This window comes from Parasteatoda tepidariorum, chromosome 2 (genome assembly GCF_982258835.1).
Source record: "Parasteatoda tepidariorum strain Cologne lab strain chromosome 2, Ptep-v5.0, whole genome shotgun sequence".
NCBI classification, from domain to species: Eukaryota; Metazoa; Arthropoda; class Arachnida; order Araneae; family Theridiidae; genus Parasteatoda; species Parasteatoda tepidariorum.
In genome coordinates, this window is record NC_141756.1 from 31355764 (window position 1) to 31376672 (window position 20909).

Genomic DNA, 20909 nt, shown 5'->3' on the forward strand with positions numbered 1-20909 from the left:
TTCTCTCCATGTAGCGCAAATGCGAGTTAGTATGAAAAAGTCCTCTTAGAGGACTTGTTTGTCCCAATGCTTGATCCGAAAATTCTGGATTACGTTCAAAATAACAGTTGAAAGTTGATAGTCGTAAAAGCAGATTTGGGACGGCTGTTCAACGCCGGTTTTAAAACAAACAAAAAAATCGGTACGCTACAAATATGAACCAGAAATTTAATAATTCATCGTTCTGTCTTGTACAAAATAAATTATTATAAAAAATGCATTTCGTCTTTTTTATTTTATTTAAGGAGAAAAAAACTTTGTAAGTTCGAAAAAAAAATATTTAAAAAAATTTTTAAATCGTGTTCCCATTAGTCGCAATTAATGTATGAAACTTTCTATGATTTTAAGAAACCTATTTTGAAGAAATATCATGATTTTTTTTTTCTTTTTTATCGTATCAAAGTAAAGTTTGTCGACCTAATTTAAAATGTTGTTTTGAGCTTGAATTCTATTTTTTGACGAAAATATGCTAATCGTGTTCTCACAGCAGCGTTCAATAACCTTCAAAGAGATAGTCAACAATAATTATCTTTTTTATTCATTAGCGACTGATAACCTCGTATTAATTACATTTATTATCAATCAATACCATTAAACTTACTCAACATTACATCAAATATATGCTTCAAGTGGTAGATTCATGTACAAACTAACACTTCTTGGTAAAGATTTTACGCAACGTTTTAAACAATATGAATTTATTAATGACTCGTATTCAGATTAAAATGTATTTCATGGAAACTTTTTCATCGTTTTCTGTAAAATGGGTTTCAGCGGAATTGTAAACAAAATGTGTTTTAGCAGAATCCATTTCTTTTTTCTTTTAATTTTAACCTCTGCATTTCATTTATGCTTTCGGCATAATCAGGGTTGAAACGGGCGACTAAAAAATGCAAAAAATGCTAACTGATAAGATTCGAAAATTTATTAAAAGAAAATAAAAAGTAGCAACATTTTATGCATATATTTTCAGTTTGCTATTGAATGTGAATGGAAGAATGTATTTTTTAAATATGAATAATTTAAAATATAAGTCATTGTGGCAGTCATATACGATTGAATTGAGTATAATATGAAAAAAGCACAACTACTTCCACTTACTAGGAATAACATTTACCTTTTAGTTTAATTAATACACTGAGCTTCAAATATGTTTACTAAATTCATAAACTTCGGTAAAACAACAATATAAATAATTTCCAAAGGAACTAGACTAATACAATTCCAACCTGGCGAGTAGCGACTTATAAACAAGACACTTCGTTTGGTGCTTTTACTTGTTGCTAGAAATCAGGTTCGCAGAAAATGCTGTTTACTAGTTAAATTTAGTAGGACACGATCTGTGACGTAGGCTATAGTATACCCAATTGGGTATAATATAGCCTACGTCACAGGTTGTGTTGTTCCTACTAAATTTAACCCATGAACGGCATTTTCTGCGAGCCTAACTTCAAGCCACAAATAAACAAACGAAGTGTTCGATCGTTTAAATAGCTGCTCGCCAGATTTTATTGCATTATAAAGAAGAGTTATTGAAACTAAATAAACAACAACAACTAAAACAAATAACAACAACTACTAATAACAATAACTAAATAAACAACAACTAAATTCCATTCGTTTAGCATTGCGTCATATGTTGTTCCTACTAAATCGAAGTAGTTGTGTTTTTTTCATATTATACCCAATTAAAGATTATCATCAATAGTTAAATTTTTATATTTTTGTTTTGATGTTATATTTATTTTTGAAGTTATACTTCTTATGCGACTTCCAACAAGGTTGCGTTAAACGTTTAACGCTACATTTTTATTGGCCGGGAAATCACGTGGTAGGATCCAGTTTTCCCTCATTCATTTCCATATTGTTTTGGTTCTCACTAGCATAAAAATAATAAAAGTCATAAAAGTATTGTTTTTCTATAAATATTTTTTTAGTTTGTTTTGATACACATATAATTTAATAGGGTATATTTTTTATTTTCAAATTTAGTGGATAACAATTGTGAAAAATGAGTGAAAACAATCCCACGGACAATGCGACGGATTTAAGGTTATGTCAAGGTACGTCTCTTGTGAATATCAATTGATTGTTAGGTTTTCTCCTTTGAAATTACATTATGACGCATTCACATACATTATTAATACAAATACATTTTCCATGGCGAGACGATGAGGCAACCGCAACAACTGGTTCAAGAGATCCACGAGGGGAAAATGCACAATATTACCGTTATTATAGAGCACGGAAGCGAGCGGAGCAGGAAAAAGAGTCGTTGAATAGAACTAGTGATCCTTTCACGACTGCTGATTCTTCTACAATTAACGTCGCAGGTTACGAAGTTTAACTTCTTCCGCGTGGAGGGACTCCACGCACTATTTCTTTTTTAATTATTAAATATCATTGTTATATTTTCTACTCTTTATTTTTGTTAAAAATTTTATTTTTGTTTTATAAATTGTTACATTTTCTTTGTTATATATTTTATATTGTTATTAAATTTTCTAATTTTAAATATTCTTTTTTTAAATTTGTATTCTTTGTTTTCTCTTTAAATTTTTTTCTTTGTTTGTTTTTTTATCTTATATTATGGGCTCTATGCACTTGCAGCTTATGTACAAAAAAAGTTATGTCTTGAATTCTATAAATATACATATTCTTTCTTTTGTTAGAATTATAAAAAATATATAATAAAGGCAGTCAATACAGAATACCCAGTATTAACTAAAATGCATTAGTTTTGGCACATTTTTTCTTATAAGTCTAGCGTTTTGAGTTGTTCTTTCTTTTTGTTTCCCATTGCAATCTTTTCTATTAAAGATAGCTATCTAGAGCCAAAAAAAGTATTTCAAAGAATACAACAACAACAAATAAGGTCTGTTGAATGTTTATCTACAAGATATGTATAAGAAAGCCACAACAAATTTGGGAAATCATGGAATCAATTAACTTTTTTAAAAGAAAAAGCAACAATTTTCTTCAATTACAGAGTATTTATTGTCTAATGTAGAAAATAATGCAAATGCAAAATTATTTTTAAATAGGGAATCAATAAGAGAAAGCCTTAGCACTGAAAGAGCTAAAAAAAGGGGGATCTTATTTCAATTTGTACATTTAAAAATAAAAAAGACATAACAATGTGAAGAATGAAATAAAGAACTGCATTAAAAATAAATTATTTATTTACTTTGATTGCCTAAGAAATGTCATTGACAGTTCACACATACAACTGAAATGAAAAGATCTTTTGAGTATTTTTTAAGCAGTGAAAAAGCTAAACATAAGACTAGACAATAAAATGCAAATAACAGATAAAAAATACAACAGTATTTATTGACTACCACACATCAATAAGGCACTTTTTTGGCACAGGTGCACAATCATACAAAACAAGTGTAAAATAAAAAGCTGTTTTTTTCAAAATATTTTCTGCCTCATTGATAAAATTTTATATGCAATAATCAAGCTATGAATGTGACACCCCACTTTGAAAATTAATGAATATTAACAATGCATGTGCAGCATTGTTAATATTCATTAATTTTCAACAGCATTGTTAAGTATAATTAATAAACAATGGACTTAGGGGTGGGAGAAGTAATCTCTAACACAGATGTCATGTACTATTGTAATCTTGACAAATTAAAAAATATAATAAATAAGTCAAAATCATTGTATTATTTTTTTTTTCATTTGTTTATAACCTTAACAAGTCAGTAAATATTTTTCGTCAAAACAATGATTCAAGGATTTTCAGGTTGTTTTTTTTTTTTCTAGATTTTTTCAGAAAAGGCAGTATTTTTTTAATATATATAAAAAAGAAGAAAAAAAAGAGGTACATAAATTTTATGGGTTTCTATAAATTTATAAAGTTAAGAATTATGTGAAAAGTATTTAACTTCTTTCTGAAAACATTAGTCTTAAAATAGTTTTTAAAAAAATATTAAGTTTGAATGAGGGGTGTTACAATTTTCTAATGTTACCTCCATAGTAAACTCAAACTTAAAAAAAAAAAAAAAAAAAAAAAAAAAACTTTTTCAATATTGGTTTAAAGCTTTAATTGAAATTGTGTAGTTTTAAAAAACACCAACCAGAAATATGTAAAAAATTACATTATCAGAAGCATACTGTAAAATAAAACATATAAGAAATATTACACAAAAGACGATTGAAATAGGTAACAAAGAATGAGATCTTCATTTTACAGAAAAATAATAATCGCAATTGCAAATAAATATATTAGAAGAAATTATTCCAATGGAAAATATGTTAATATCTATAAAACAATAAAATTATAATCTTCTGCTAAATGTACACAATCAGCAATTATAAATTCAATTTGTTAGATTTACAAAATCCTGGATATGTATATTCATGCTAAAACTACATATCTTCAAAGTCCTATCCAACAAGGAATGGAAACAGAAATTATACTAGATACTGCTTTTATAAATAACAGGAAAAAACAACAAACCATGCAAAACAAATTAATGAAAGGATTTTAAAAAACAAAACTGGAAAACAAAATGCACAAAGATTTTATTTGCAAAATAAAAATAATAATCAATAAAATCGGAGGTGCTAAATTTAAACTATATATTTTAATCAAGAAAAGCATACTAAAATGTCTGCTAGTAAAATGTTTTCTCCACCCCTCCCCCCCCCCCAAAAAAAACTCTCAAAATTTGCTTATTTGTTAAACTTACAAATCAGTCCTCCAGTCACAACTTTTGAAATCACTATGTCATCCATATCTTAATAGTATTGTAATAAGTAAAACCACAATGTTAAAAAAAACTACCAACAATTAGAAATTATTCAGAGACAAAAAATTCCAAAAGGAGAAAACTAATAAAAAAAATCAAACTAAAATTCAATGATTTTTGTTTTGAGTATGCAAAACAAAAAAAGCTATATAATAGCGGTAGAATTAAGGCAGTTCTATGAAAAGGTGGAAAGACAGAATTACTTTTTAAGTGAATACTTTTTATTTAAAAAGTGATTTAAGAAAAATCATAAAACAATCAAAACTCAATATCACAAACTCGAAGGAAGAAAATAAAAATGTCATGATATCAAGAATTCGGGTAATTGAAAAATCTTAACATTTTTAATATTTTAGTCAAAATGATAACTACCTATGTTAGCATTTAAAGAATTACCTAGTGGAAAGTACCATATCCAGAATCTTAAGAACTTCAGCAAGTCCGGAAAATAAATTTTTCTTGTAAATGGTCTTTAAGGTAGAAAAACATCAAAACATGCATCATTCATTAAAAAATAATGTACAAACGATAAGTAATGCCTATTTCATACAACACTTTCTTATTGATTAAATGATATTTAATTAACTAAATAATGTTTAGTAGGGTAAACCAACCAGTGAAGGAACATTTCATATATATTGATTAAAAATAAGAATTTGAAAGTTTTTTTTTAGATTGATTGGTAAGAATAGCTTACTGCCAAACAATAGGAAGTCATCTAGCAATGTTTTGGATTACCTGGTCACATAGATTTCTCTGGAAAAAATTTTTAATTTGTTATTATCTCTGTAACACCTTGTTTCTTTGAAAAAATTACAAGGTGAGTGAATGTATTTATATGTTTGAAGTGGAATTAATTGCATGTAATAGTTTTATTTTTCTCACTGTGAAAATAAGAATTCAAAATATAGTTATTGAAGTTACGTTTTATATTTTTTAAGCATCATAGCATAATCAAGTACTGAGATAAGGGGGCGTTTATTCACTGGATCACCAAACAATGAAAATCCAGTAAAGGAACAAGTGTTCCTTTACTGGGTTTTTTCCTAAGTTAATGAAAATGAAAGAAAAACTTTAATTTTCTTGCACCTTTAGTGATGTTTTGCATCAAAAGTACATTAAAAATACGAAAAACAACTTATAACCAGTGGGGGAACAGGCATGTTCCTTTACTGGGCATAGATTTCCCAGTGAATGAACAGTATGTGTTAATATGTGGACACTTTAATTTTCAATTCATGATTACAAAAAAAAGTTAACATTTTCCAAGTATTTATATGTTATAATTTCAAGAATAGGCCTGTTTTTAAATATTTGTATGGCTTATAAATTCATAAAGAGCATTAAAAAATAACCAAACTTAAGTGTTCCTTTACTTGGTGTTCATTCACTGGTAAGAGCTGTTCCTTCACTTTGTCTTCTTACTACTTGTTATTTGAACCTCCAATACTTTAAAACAATATTATATAAGTTCTCTACAATTTTTCTACATAATTTGCAATTAGTAACAAATATGCTGACACTGTCATTTAACTAAAATTACGAATTTTGAAATTAATATGATTTTTTAAAAGGCAAACGAAGCTTAAATGTTCCTTCACTGGTTAATTTACCCTATGATAAAATATATACTTGAAAAAGTGAGCATACGATAATTTGAACTTTTTCTCATGAATAAAAATATGATTTTCTCCTTTTTTTCCCATTTAGTGTGAAAGGTAATCTAATAAAAGTAACATTAAAAAACAAGCTTCAAATTCCAAAAGTATATTAATCTGATTTAATAAAAAATAATCTAAGAAAAAGAGACAGAACTTGGTAGATTTTTTCCATGAAAATATCTGTAATTTTCAGTGAAACAATGCTTGTCTGCTGGTTCTTTTAAAACACTATTTATATTCAGGTTGATTAATATTCATTGTTTGTTCTTCTACAAAATTTGGTTTCCTTCAACTGCTCTCGTCTTTTCAACAAGTATTTTAATCTGCTAAGGCAGATTAAATGTTTAAGTATCAGATAGTAAATCTTTTTTTATAAAAGCTTCGTGAAAAGTTGCAAAAATGAGGTGCAAGAAATTATTTCAAATTCTTTAGGCTCCCCGAGAAAAATGTTTGACTAAAAGATTTTTTTTTATTCTCAGCATAGCAAATGCATAAGGATTTCAGCTTCATTTATTTTATTTTATTTATTTATTTATTGCGATATCAAATATTCGTGTCATCAAAGTTCGAGATACCAAAGTTCAAATGTATTTAGTTTTAAAGCAAATATTTGCATGAGCTGTTTCAAATACCAAATAAATCACATGATAAGAAATATTATAGCTCCGTTTATGGGAATGTTTAGTTAATACTTATTTAATACGGAATTAAAAAGAGAATTTTCAGCTTTGTTACATTTGAGTAAAAACAAAAATTATTGACATAATTAAAAAATTAACAAAAGATGGCTTAAGATAAAGAGACAACACTATTTAATAAACTAAGCATTATGACAAATAAATACGGAAAACAAACTCTAAAAACAGCTTTACACACAAATCAAATAAACAAATTATTGCAACAATTCAACTTCTCTTATCGACATTTGCATGTTTAAAAATATACAGTCAAAACCTAGCTAAAACATTAATTAGAAAAAATATTTCTTTGTTCAGGCTAATTAGGCAACTTTTAAAAATCTGCCTCAAACGTATTTTGTTTTTTACTGTAATTAGTGTGGGGAGAAAGTTGGGAGTTGTATTGTCAATCAAGTTTACCCAGAATTTGACTGTAAATTCAAATCGAGCAGATTTATGACCGTGCAATTCTTAGATACAACCATGCAACAATAATTGGTCTGTTTTAAAAATTAAAAAAAATTAAGTTAATTATATTTAATTTTTTTTAAAATTAAAGAAAATATTAAGTAAAAAGAATAATAATACCAAAAAAAAAATATTTTAAAAGAATATAAAACGAGACTGGAAAAGGAATATTTAGTTCTAGTAATATTTGTTTTTTTTTTAAACATTGTCTTTTAAAAAATCAAATTTTACATACAAGTTTTATTTTTAACAAAAATATTACTAAACTAATAGATCATTCATAAAATGCATTTGATACTAAAAGCGAAAATGTAGGGGGTGACACTTTTTCAAGTAAATAACTTCCTTTTTTAAGTTAAAAGTTAATTTAGAAACTAATACATATGAATGCAATTTAATGACACATTTCACTTTTCTAAGCAAAAGTTTATAAAATTTCCAGAAATCTCAGTCAATACATTTAAGTATTAATAACTTAATTATACTTGAAACAATGAAGAACTTATTTTTAAGAATGCTTCTTAAATGTTCAAACATACACACGATGATGCTCATCATTATTATTTATGACTAACTAAAAGATTTATTTTGTGAATAAGGCCAGACTACGACATTTTTGCACTTTTAAGGATACTTTTATACTTTTATGGTCACTTCTTGCATTTTTTAAGAGCATTTATAGAGATTTTTTAAGTCATCAAAATATAGATTGTAAGACATACACAAAATGAAGCAAATTTAATATTTCAACATAGGGATAAACTGTTAAAGGAGACAGATTATAGAAGGAAAAAAAAAAAGAATTCTTTACAGGCAATGAGAAAGACAAAAGTAATATCTTTTAAAATGTTTCATTTAAAAAAAATATTTTTCATACAGAAAAAGGGTTTTATTGTCACTAGATGATTTCAATATTATAAAAATTGTATTTAGACACATTGCACTATTACAAGTACTATTATAATATGTTTTATTAACATTGAATGATAATATATCACTTCATTGAACATATTTGTACATAGAACAAGTTTTGAAAATAAAATTATATGCATGTAAAAGCTAACACATGTCTGAAAAAACCTTCATGTGCTGACATGTGTTTGAAAAAATTATCTTCTAGAACATAAAACAATTAAATTATTTCAGAAAAAAATTTCAAAAATATAAATATTACAACAGTAATGAAAATGAAAATTTTTACAGATTCTTGTAAATACAAGAAACAAAATTGTTGCGAAAATTCATTATCAAATAACATTAAATTTTTTCAAGGAGTATATCAGAACTTTTGTCATTTTCTTAAACAAAAACAACTTTAAGACATAGAATCAGAAACTTCTATCAAGACAGTGATTTAAAAAATTTATGCAATTTACTGTTCTCTTCAAAGAGGCTTCTGACGAGGACGACTTGAACGGCACCAACAACCATCATCACAATAATTATTAAAATTGAGAAATGATTCACCCTTGTAAAATTGTGCTCTTGCAAATTTCTATCTCGAGATTCTATCGCTTTCAACTGATCTTGATGATGCTTGACTTCATTTAAGTATTCTTTCACTTTTGCAATGGATATCTGTAAATAAGATTCTATAATTAACACCTTATAAACATATATAGAGAACAAAATTAAGAAACTGTGGAAGGAAAAGAAATCAATTAGAAAAAAGAAAGAAATTTGGTTCTATTACGCTCATTATTAAAATGATTCATAATACCTATTTCCAGCAATCATGATTTTCATTCATTACTCTAAATCAGTGTTTCTCAACGGGGGCGTTGGGAGTATGCTGCGGGGCGGTGTACTTGTTTTGGGCGGCAGGGGGCGTTAGGTATGTTTTGGGCGGCAGGGGGGCGTTAGGTATGTTTTGGGCGGTAGGGGGCGATGAGCATGTTATGTTATTCAAATTTAATTTTAATACTCTCAAATAAAATTAAGAATCATTTAGTAAATAAAATTAATCTAAAATTAATGATAAAGAAAACAAAGATTAATATAATAAATTTAGATTATCTGATACAACATTAGTACCAGCAGTAAAACGAACTGATGCAATACATATTGTCCGATCCGAATCAGCACAGCGCATAGGCAATTACTGTAAATATCTCTGTTCAAGTTTGTATTTTCTCTAATCATGGTAATATTATTGCAAAGCTACCACAACGACTGCTTATATTCAAAATGTTTCTAACTCATTGTTGTAATTTCATGATGAATGGGATAGGGGCCGCTGCGCGGCCCAGGTGCCCAGTTGCTTTTAAATAAAGTAAGTAAGTAAGCACAGCGCATGAGTCAGTAGTTTTTGCCTCTGACTCATTTCAGCCATTTGGTGAGAATTAAAGTGCATGCGCTTTTTGTAAAAATGTTCGATTTGACCCGTGTTTCTTATGATGGTTTAGTTTGCTTCCTAGCAGTGTTTTACCCAGTTTCGATTCGATTTCAGTGTTTATTTGGCCAGGTACGTTTGTGAATTAGTTCTTAATCGTAAATTATTTATTAATTTGAAAAAACACTTGATTTTCTTTTTCTGCCACCAACAATGTCGGTTAACATAAAGAAGTGTATTCAATACAGTGTCACGTACTTGAAGTTTAGATTTGTTCAATCGCCCTCGAACTCTCAACTACCCATGAATTTATTTTATAACAAAGTTTAATATAATGAGACAATGGAGCCTTCTCGTTAGCAGAAGCATTTGCAAAATATTCATCCTCACAAACAAAATAAAGATTTGTCATTTTTCACGAATATCAAAGACAAGTTTCTGAAGGCACCTTTGGCCTCAGGCTTACTGACAACCTAATCACAAAAATGCGATGATGGTTTGATAAGTTCTTATAATAAATCAAAATTAATTGCTAAATCTGGGAAATGTCATACCATCGGCAAAGAATTGATACTGCCGTCTGTTAAGGAAGTTTTAGGAACAGTTTTACACTATCCAGCCTCATCCGATTTAATCAAAAATATCCCTTGCAATAGTGGGTCGACATGGTGGGTTTTTCGCCATTTTGAAGAGGGTGGTACCAGATATTTTAGCAGTTCACTGCGTGATTCACAGACAGTATTTAATAAGAAAAAACCTCAGTGACCGTTTGCATCAGTCATTGCAATATGTCATATCAGCTGTGAACAAAATTCGCAGTAATGTTCTCGATGATTGATTACTCAGACAGCTGTTTAAGAAAAACTATGAAGAATATCGCTTGCTACTACACCGTGATTCGCTGGCTTTCCAAAGGAGCCTTGTCTCAATAGGTTCTTGAATCTTTTCGACTCTGTGCTTGAGTTCCTCGAAGACAGAATGTAGCTCTGAGAGACAGATTGCTAGAATTTAAGATAGATGTTGGTGGATTTACTTGCAAAATTAAATGGTGTTAATTTACAACTTCAAAGTGACAAACTCAATTTGTTCCCTATGAAATCAGTTATTTCTATACTTCAAAAAAAAAAATTATTTTTTGGTAGCAGAAATTTGGTTGGAATGAGTTCAACCAATTTCAAATATTATCGTATCTTGAAAAGAATGGCGAAATTTCCTCTGATGATACACAAGAATTGCCTCTACTCTGGACTGTCAAAATTTATTCTTATTTTCAAAATTATTTTCAATTTCCTTCCCTTTCTCCTACTTCGTCGAACGTGGATTCAGTGCTGTTATGGATCAAGTTACAAAAAAGAGAAATAGACACGAAATCATGCAACGAGGGGACTTGCGTCTTCACCTCAGCAAAAATATTGAGCCGAACGTTAAGAAATTGGCTATGAACCATCAAGTACAATCATTCCACTGACATAGTAACTTGATTGTTTCGTTGATACTACTTTTATTTTTGGGTGTTTTTTCAATTATCTAATTAAGAACAGGTGACTCTTTTTAAGTATAATTTTCTTTGTTGTACTATTTTTTTCATTACCGTATTTATTTTTATTATGACAAATAAACTGTGATTACCTGCCTGGAGAAAATTATCGAGTTAACGTACACATTAAATTTTTAAAGAAAAACAAGCAAATTTAACGTTTAAAAAATTGCCTAAAAATGCACCTTATAATTCAGCACACCCCCTCCGTCCTCATGCTCTAAATAACTGGATCATCACAAAGGGGGCGTTGATATGTATTTTGCTTATTAAGGGGGCGGCAACGTTAAAAAGGTTGAGAATCTATGCTCTAAATTCAATTGAGTTATTTTAATTAAAAGAAATAAAACTGAAAAATTAAAGTGAAAATTCATGTTCATGATTTTATTTGAATGAAAAACTTCTGAGATGTAACTAATATGCTAAATATTGCTTTTTCATAATTTGAGATTTTCAGAGATCAACATATTTTTACATCTACGTGTTAAAACTTTATAGCTACTGCATGTATTTTATTTACGTATGAATATTGTTTACGCATGTGCATTGCATTCGTTTTCAAATTTTGTTCACCAAAAATAAAAGATATATAAAACTAAATTCACTAAAAAGAAAAATTTTATAAAACATTGAATCATTACAAATAAAATTAAAAACTTAAATAAATAATAGAAATTGTATCCTTTTTACAAACGATATTTTATTCTACTAATTTTTAATGAAAAGTGTGCACTTAAATGCTTATATTTTTAAGTTAAATAACTTAGGGGGAAAAAAAAGAAAAGAAAAAAAAGAAGAAAAAAACAGATTTTGATCAGTGTTACATGTTCCTTCCTCACTGGCTCGACAGCCCAGGATGGGCCTTGGCCTTCTCCAGTAGTTTTTTCCAAGCTGTCCTTCTTTTGGCAATGGACTTCCAATTCTTTATTTTTAATATAGATAAATCTTTCTCCAGGGTATCTAGCCATCTGAGATTTGGCCTGCCCCTTCTACGTGTTCCTGTCGGCCGGGCATCAAAAATCTTTTTCACAATACGGTCTTCTTCCATTCTTACTAAGTGGCCTGCCCATTTTATCTTTTGGACCTTAATGAATCTTATGATGTCTGGTTCATTATATGATCGATAGAGTTCTAAATTTGATCTTCTTAACCACTGACCGTTTTTATTAATTCCTCCAAAAATGCACCGTAATATCTTTCTCTCAAATATGCTCAGCATTTCTTCATCTGCACGAGTCAATGTCCATGTTATTGGATAATATAAATTGTATCAGAGCGCACTTAACATTTTTCAATGGGAGTTTCAAGTAAGCTTTCCATTTCTGAATTTTAAAAGATCTGAGAATTAAATTATTTCAGTAAATGGCATTAAAATGCAAAATTAAATTAAGATTTGAGAGACATAAACAAACAATGTAATTAATATAAATGACTACTTTGTTTTATAAGACCATGCTTTATTTAATCTTATTAAACCATTTTTAAGACACTTGGATAAAAAATATTTTCACTGTGCACAAGAATATTAAAGGTTAACTACATTATAATGATGCTTTTAATTCAGCAAAAGAATTATTTGTCTGCAATAATAAAAGAATGCAATAAGCACAAATGGAAGAGGTTAAAAGGAAACAACTACTTTGATACTGCAAAAAAATACATATATATATCATTATCAAAACATACAGAATAATATTTGAAACTTTTCATCAAGCTTCTTTGGAGTGAGGGTGACATACTTGTTTATAATATCAAAACAGCAAAATGTATCATTCTCTTTTCATTTGCAGGCATTATTATTTTCGGTTCCTTAAAGTTTTTGAACATTGTATCTGATTTTCCACTTCCTTTCTTTTCGGGTATTATTGCTAATTTTAGTTCGATTGCAGCCGTTAGTAGAAAATGATTTGATGCAACAATTGCTGCTTTTTTACACTCTTACATCCTGTAGAGATTGTTTAAATAAACCATTAACATCTATGTGATCCATTTGGTTCTTTGCTTTCTCGTCAGGAATATCCATTATCTTTTGTATTTTTTGTCTTTTTTTGTTTCTGTTTGAAATAGCTGCTTCCAATAATGAGGTTATTCAGTTAATAAAAGGATGTGAAAAGTTCACCATTTTCTTTTTGTTCTACACTCGCTTAAAATCCAATTGAAAATTCATCATCAGATGTTCGGTTTCCGCCTTTTGCATTCACATATCCCATTAAAATTAGAAGATTTTGTTTAGGGACTAAGTCTTATATTTTTTCGTAGCTGATCATAGAACTGTTCTTATTATAGATCAGCATCATTAGTTGGTGCGTACACCTGTATAATTATTACCTTTGTGTAATTGGAGTAGAAGTTGGCTCTTATGATTTGACAGTCTACCAATTTCCAGTTCAAAAGAACGTTAAAATATTTGAAATCCATCAATGAGGGCTGATATCAAGAGCCTCAGCAGATAAAAAAGTTCCCTTTTGAAATTTTATCCAGAGAGCTGATTATATCTGCTGAAGATCAGCTTAACTTCATATTAATTAAAACTTTAAACAATTACGAAGACATGACAAGCATCAAAAAGTAATGATGATAAATGCAATACAAAAACAGTTCTAAGTACAAAACAATGAAACAAGCAGAAATTAGTAGGAATGATAGATCTATTTAAATCCATCTTAAATGGCATAGGGTTGATGCCAACACAGTTTAACAAAATGTAAATTAATATGATTGTTTCTGATTTAAAAATATATGCAAATTCTAGTCTGACACAAAATGACGAAGTATAATGTTGCTTTTATAACTCCACTCCCCACTTCAAAATCAAAGAAACCAGATTTTTTGATCATTTATCAAAATTAGATTTTTTTTATTATTTAAAAAAAATTATTTCTATTTATTTATTTTTACATTTTCTAAGCTCTAATAAAAATGTAGTAATAATACTAAACATTATTCAAAAACAATACAGCTAAAATATTTAATGTTTTCAACTAAAATGGATAAAATTATTATTCAATTTATACAAAGTGCCCATGAAATAAAATCATAACAATTTTATTCAAGCTCATCACCCACATGAATTAACATTAAATTTATTATTTATAAATGCACTACATATTTAAAAAGTTTTATAAGCACCCATATTTAAATAAATTTAAAACTAAATGCATTTAATGAAACATACTTATTAAAAACAAATTACTAGAAATTCAGTAGCAAAAAATAGATTATGGAAAAAATAATTTGTTATTTAAACGTTAAGCAATTTTAATTTACATTTACCTTAATTACTATTCCATTTTAAACATCAAATAAAAATTTACATCTCCCTTTCATTATTTCTCTAGATAAAACCTTCATGAACAATAAAATCAGATTTTAAAAAAATCACATAATTAAGAATATACTCATAAATTATATTGTGTAAAAATATTTTAAGCAATTTTAATCTACATTTACTTCAATTACTATTCCATTTTAAACATCAAATAAAAATTTACATCTCCCTTTCATTATTTCTATAGATAAAACCTTCATGATCAATAAAATCAGACTTTAAAAAAATCACATAATTAAGAATATACTCATAAATTATATTGTTTAAAAATATTTTCTTGGCTTCAATTATTACTTTAAGAGAATCATTTTAAATCATGCCATTTGTTATAGTTTGATTAGGCATTTCAACCTAACGAAGCTACATTTATTTATATGAATAATTTTTTACATAAAATGATCAAAAGTAATTACCTTTATTTGATCCATTGTGTCATTGTAGAGCAATTCAGGAGAAAAGTCATAATCATCCCACTGATCATCATCTGCAGATTCATTGTCAATATAAACATCAAAGTAAACAGTTTTCACTGACAGAAGACTGTGTCGATTATCAAAACAAAACTTATAATCACCAGCTTCCTTCACTTCATGCCTTAAAATATAACAGTATTATATTTTTAGATATCTTACATCAAAAGGGAAGGGGAAAATCGATTCATATTAAGAAATGAAAATTAATCTTAAATTTATAACTAGTATCTCAGTTAAAAACAACTGACAAAAAAGATGTGGTTTTTCTAATGGTTTCTAGTTTTATTTACTACTAACAATATAAATATTGTATTATAATTTTTTTTTCACAAAAAGACAGCTAAGTTAAAAAATAAAAAAAATTTGCAGTATAAACCAAATCATCCTCTAATTTAGAGTAATACTGCCAATTCTTCAAATTTTTAATATATAAAGCAATCAGAAATATATGTATTTACAGTAAAAATCCCTTTATAAATTCATTTAAAAATAACAATAATAATGTGAGGTTTTCACAAACAAAAACCATTTCTTTACTATTTTGCAATCATAATTTCAAAAATGAGAATTATTGTCATTTCAGTTTCAATTAGATACTTGATACTTGCAAGCGACATCACACATCAATCAGCTAATCAGGTTCGAGACAAACGTGCGATGTGGCTTGCAGGCATCCAATTAAATCTGATTGAAAAATTGGTTCAACATAATAATAAAACTGAACAGTGGAGTTGTAATGTTAACACGCCATGAATGACAACACAATTAGACACAACCATGTGATTAGTTACAAGTACACAATTATTAGTTATTGCATTAAATTGTTGCATTAACTACTCAGAAAGAAATAGGTTTCTCCCAACCTAAGTAGAAGAAACTGTTTTTGCCAAGAGAAAAATCAAATATAACAGTATATAATTTCAATCTTGTTTTAATAGTAGTATTAATTTCCAAGCTATTTAATATATCATTAAGCAAGTTAAAACTAACAAAGCAATTGGAAAGAAAAATAAATAAATGAAAATCTGAATTTAAAATAATTGTACTCAAATGAATTACACAAATGTGTATTAATATAATAAAATCTAATTTTATGATTAAATAAATAAATGTTTAAAATACAATAAAATTTTATTAATACTATTACATTAACAAATCACATACTATACACATCACTTATTAAATTCACCATTTCAAATAACACAATAATTTTTATAATTAATTACTGTTATGAATGAATACTCGAATTGTATTGTATAATATTGCATGAATAGAATAACAAACAAGATCACATATATTATTTTATTATAAAAGAAAATTCCCTAATATGAGCGAGTCCTGCTAAAAACATGAACTGTATTTAAGTTTTACTTCAAAAATACATGAACATAAAAAATTACGAGTCACAATACTTGCTAATGCTCCATTTCAAAAATTAAAATTACCTGTGATTAGCGTCTGATTTCTTATAATCAGAAATGAGTTCCTTCCCTTGAGGTGAAAATAGCTGAAAGTTGATATCTAACTCCTGGTTGACATTCATGTCACTAAATATTGAATCAATCACCTACAGATACAAAACAACTTTAAGAATTATAACAGACAGATAAAATAAATAAGTTTAATTGATGAACAATAAGTAACAAAAAAAATTATTATACTAGTTTCATGAAAAAAGACAAAATTTAATTGTTATTAGAGAGGTCTATAAAAGAAAATATAATTAAGTTTATGAATTATACGAATTTGAATGACATAACTAATGGGACTTTAGTCAGTGTTTTCACTACAGGGTGAGAACGCGAGAATCTCGCATATTTTTTTCTTTTCTCGCATTAAAAAATTATTACCGCGAGAAATTCGCGCATTCTATAAATCAATTTCAAAATTCGCCAATTTCTCGCATTTTGGAAAAAGCTTCGAATTATGCCATTTAGAATAAAATCCGTTTCACTTTTCTTCCTGGATCTTTCATTATTTTCAACATCTGCACCATTATCTAGCCTCCCTATTTACCAGTATTGTTCAGAAACTTTTCGAACAACCGAACACAACCACGGAACCCCTTTCAGAACACATTTCTCTGTAACCACATGTTTACCGTAGGTAAGGTTTCTTCATGTAAGACATTCAAATTTTTTATGCACTTATGTAAGATGTACAAATACCTTGTAAAGGCAAAATCTTCTATGATGATGCACCAAAAATATTCAATGCTAATAGAAGAAGTTAAAAATGTATTATAATTAAAGAAATGATTTTTTTTCAAGAGTTTTTGTATTTTTTTAGTTTTTAGGAATCTCACTTAACTTTTTGAAATCTCACCCTGTTTTTGAGAAAGGGTTAGAAATTCTCACTCATTTTTTTTCTATGATGAAAACACTGTTAGTGGAAATCAATACAAACTAGATTTTGAAATATATAACATTGCCAAGTATATATCATGATAGATATTAAACATCAATACTAATTTGCTAAGATTACTGACACTAGAAGTTTGAACAAAAAAAATGTCTTATCTATAGAAAAGTGAGGTATTAGTAGGTAATTAAGATTCAAAAGTCAATTGGAGGGAAACTGTTTAATTTAGAAACATTCAGATCTAATCAAAATATTCATTGTTTAGTTGTATACAATGTATCATTCTTGAAAAGTCATTGATGTACTGCTTTTTTTATAAAAGATTTTTTTTTTCCAAGAAAAACTTATATCACCTGGTCTTATACCACTAGTGAGGTAAAACTGGGTATACACAAGTTACCTCTGTAGGAAATTTAGAAATACTAGAACTTTAGTGGAAAAGAAGAAGACATTTCTATTTTATATGACAATTTTAAAAAAATTAAACATGTAACTAACATAGTTGAGGCCGTACTTAAGAAGGGAATGGTCTTTGGCTTGCGTTCCAGGAACAAAATTTCTTACAGAATATATCATGCTTATTAAATGGGGTTTTTCTTAAACAAAATTGCTGACAATTTATTTTTATCGATAAATGAACTATGATTTAGTATAAGGGGAAAATTCTACAAAATATGATACTGGCAGTGCCCCCCCTCCCAAGCTTTAAGTGGGCGCATCGTTCTCCCCTGATGGGGCCCTCTGGATACTGGGGCACTTCCTAACTGTGAAACCTTTGTTCAACTTGGATGTAGTTGTCGTCTTTTAACTCAAGAAAACAGGTTATCAGAACGAAAGTATTACATGAAGACTTTTGATTGTAGATTATAAAATGAACTTTCTGGAAACAATTTATGTTATTTTGTTGTTACCCATCCCCCTAGTGTAGAAACACCTACACCAGGTCCAAAAGACCTTGATGCCTGTTCAATCTCCTATTCAATTAACAGCTGCCTCCAGGAGGTGCCTAAACAATTAAGAAGGTGAGCAGGACTAGAGGGAAGAAAACAGAAGAATAAATATTTTTCCCATTCTGAAATTAAATGCATTTTAAGTGACCAATTTTAAATCAGGTCGATTGAGGCAGCTCCATAACAGAGACAGGGGCGGAACCTTAGCAAGCGTACCAGTAATGAATAGGTGGGAAACAATTTATTGACTCTTGTGGCTAGTTTCAACACTTTCGCTCTTACCTTATTTAACGAGATTTGTTCGCAAGCTCACAGAATTTTTTTAAAAAAATAGTTTTATTTTTAAAAAAACTCTAAATTGATTGTTACACATACCAGCACATGTTATTTAAATTTATCAGTTTTTTTTTCTTTAGAAAAATATTAAATACTAGAGAAGAAAAATTACTTTGTTTTTGGAAAATGATAATTGCGCGTAAAATTAAAACGACCCATGTATTAGATTTAAAACACGAATGTAAGAGGATAAAAAAATAAAAAAAATTGCGACACGTTTTCGTTTTTTTTTCATAATTATAAGGTATGTTTTTTATCTTTGAAATATTACACATCACATGAAGAAAAAAAAAAACTTAATAACCCGGTGTGGAAAAAAATTCTTTTAACGCAGTGAATACATATTAGATTACTAACCTGATACTCAATTTCCAAAATATCCTGCGGTTTTGCTCTTTGATAAAAACAATCAACAAAACCAGGGCGAACATTAATCGTCATTTCACTCTCTACACCATCAAAAGACTTCTTTTGGGCAATGATTAGAGGCAAAAATAATACATAACAAACAATTTTAACGAACAGTTCCATTTTCATTAGATTACTGAGATTTTCAGAGACACCTTTAAATTTTGTAAGCAAAGGAAACAATCGTGACTTCTCAAGTATTTGCTGTATCAACAATTAAGAAATTTTAATCATACTACTTTCCTTCTTTCTTCGTTTATCAATAACATTTATCCGATATAAACAAACTTTTATTTGCAGTATTATGAAGTTTAAGTGAAAGTTAATATTTCCTTTAGTATGATTTTTTTTAAATGCCATGTTTTTGCCAACCTATAGAATATTTTTGAAACTTTGGTTGGCCAAATATCGGATTAAAGGAAATTTACCGTTTCATGTTAAATTTAGGAGAGCACAAGAAAAATTTGAATTCGAAAAATAATTAATTGGAGAACAAAAAGAATGTGTTTTAAAATCCACAGTCCAATACATTTGCGTTAAGCATTGGCTTATGGATATTTTCTGAACTGGTATTTATTTAAGTCGCACCTTTCGCGTGTCGGTCGTTAGGCTACCGAAGCGGGGGTGTCATCCCCCTTGCAGAGGATCGAAATTGTGATGGCATGTCTTCGGATCATCCTCAGGGATACTTCCCAGACCGTCGCCAATAGCCCATTGTGCAGCTCTAGTGCGACGTAAATGAACTACAACAACAACAACAATTCGCACTAGAGCTGCACAATGGGCTATTGGCGGTGGTCTAGGAAATATCCCTGAGAAGGATCCGAAGGCATACCATCACAATTTTTATCTTCTGCAGAGGGCATGGTTACCCTGCTCTTGTAGCCCTACGACATGTGCGTGAAGTCAAGCACTTCGCGGAAGAACAGTTTAACGAGGACTGGTACCGAGCACCCACGGTCCCTACGCAAGTTCATCAAAGTGATCACCCACCCGCTTACTGACCACAGCCAATGATACTTGACTTCGGTGTTCTGCAGGGAACCATGTCCTTACGGTCAGTCTACTGTGGGATATTTTCCGAATGGATGGTTGACCGTGTAAAGCTAAGAGAAAATTCGACATAAGACTTCTGGGTTATTACTTCTGACTGATTTTTACGCCTAAACTTGAGAAAACGCACCGTCCAATATTATTATACTTGTAGTGTTTTCAATATTAAGTGGTTTTTCAATCTATCTTTCAACAAAGCAAACAACAAATGAATTTGGAAGATCCCGCCATCTTGCAATGATGCTTCCTCCTATTTTTCCAAGTCACGTTTTTCCTTCAAAGAGTGTCATAAATAAAATTTCCTTTTTATGTGACTCACACGCCGTTGAAACATTTTTACTTTTTCTTTATTATTGAAGAGATCCTAAATCCTTTGTGATTGTAGAGAAAAGAAGTTACTCTCTGTTAATAAATCTTAAAACCAAAAACTTTACAGTCTTTGATTGCCACATTAAGAGTAGAAAAATTGCGCTAAAATTAGGACTACCCTCCACGAATGGAGTACAGTAATGGCACATCA

General features: G+C 28.9%; 1 protein-coding gene across 1 annotated transcript; it reads right to left on the reverse strand.

The window, feature by feature from the left end:
- Positions 1 to 3199: 3199 nt before the first annotated feature.
- On the reverse strand, positions 3200 to 19663 carry LOC107456748 (transmembrane emp24 domain-containing protein 5). Its single transcript, XM_016074700.5, has 4 exons — positions 19286 to 19663; positions 16727 to 16848; positions 15222 to 15402; positions 3200 to 9189 (listed from the first exon to the last, which is right to left on the reverse strand). The coding sequence occupies exons 1-4, from the start codon at positions 19463 to 19465 to the stop codon at positions 8953 to 8955; spliced, it is 720 nt and encodes a 239-aa protein (XP_015930186.1). The 5' UTR covers positions 19466 to 19663; the 3' UTR covers positions 3200 to 8952.
- Between the last annotated feature and the right edge of the window lie 1246 nt (positions 19664 to 20909).

Excerpts from the sequence above, each read along its gene's own strand:
- LOC107456748 (XM_016074700.5), bottom strand. The coding sequence starts at position 19,465 with ATGAAAATGGAACTGTTCGTTAAAATTGTTTGTTATGTATTATTTTTG. Across the intron at positions 16,849-19,285 it reads TTTTGGAAATTGAGTATCAG|GTGATTGATTCAATATTTAG; the intron begins GTTAGTAATCTA and ends TTGTATCTGTAG. Across the intron at positions 15,403-16,726 it reads AAATCAGACGCTAATCACAG|GCATGAAGTGAAGGAAGCTG; the intron begins GTAATTTTAATT and ends TTATATTTTAAG.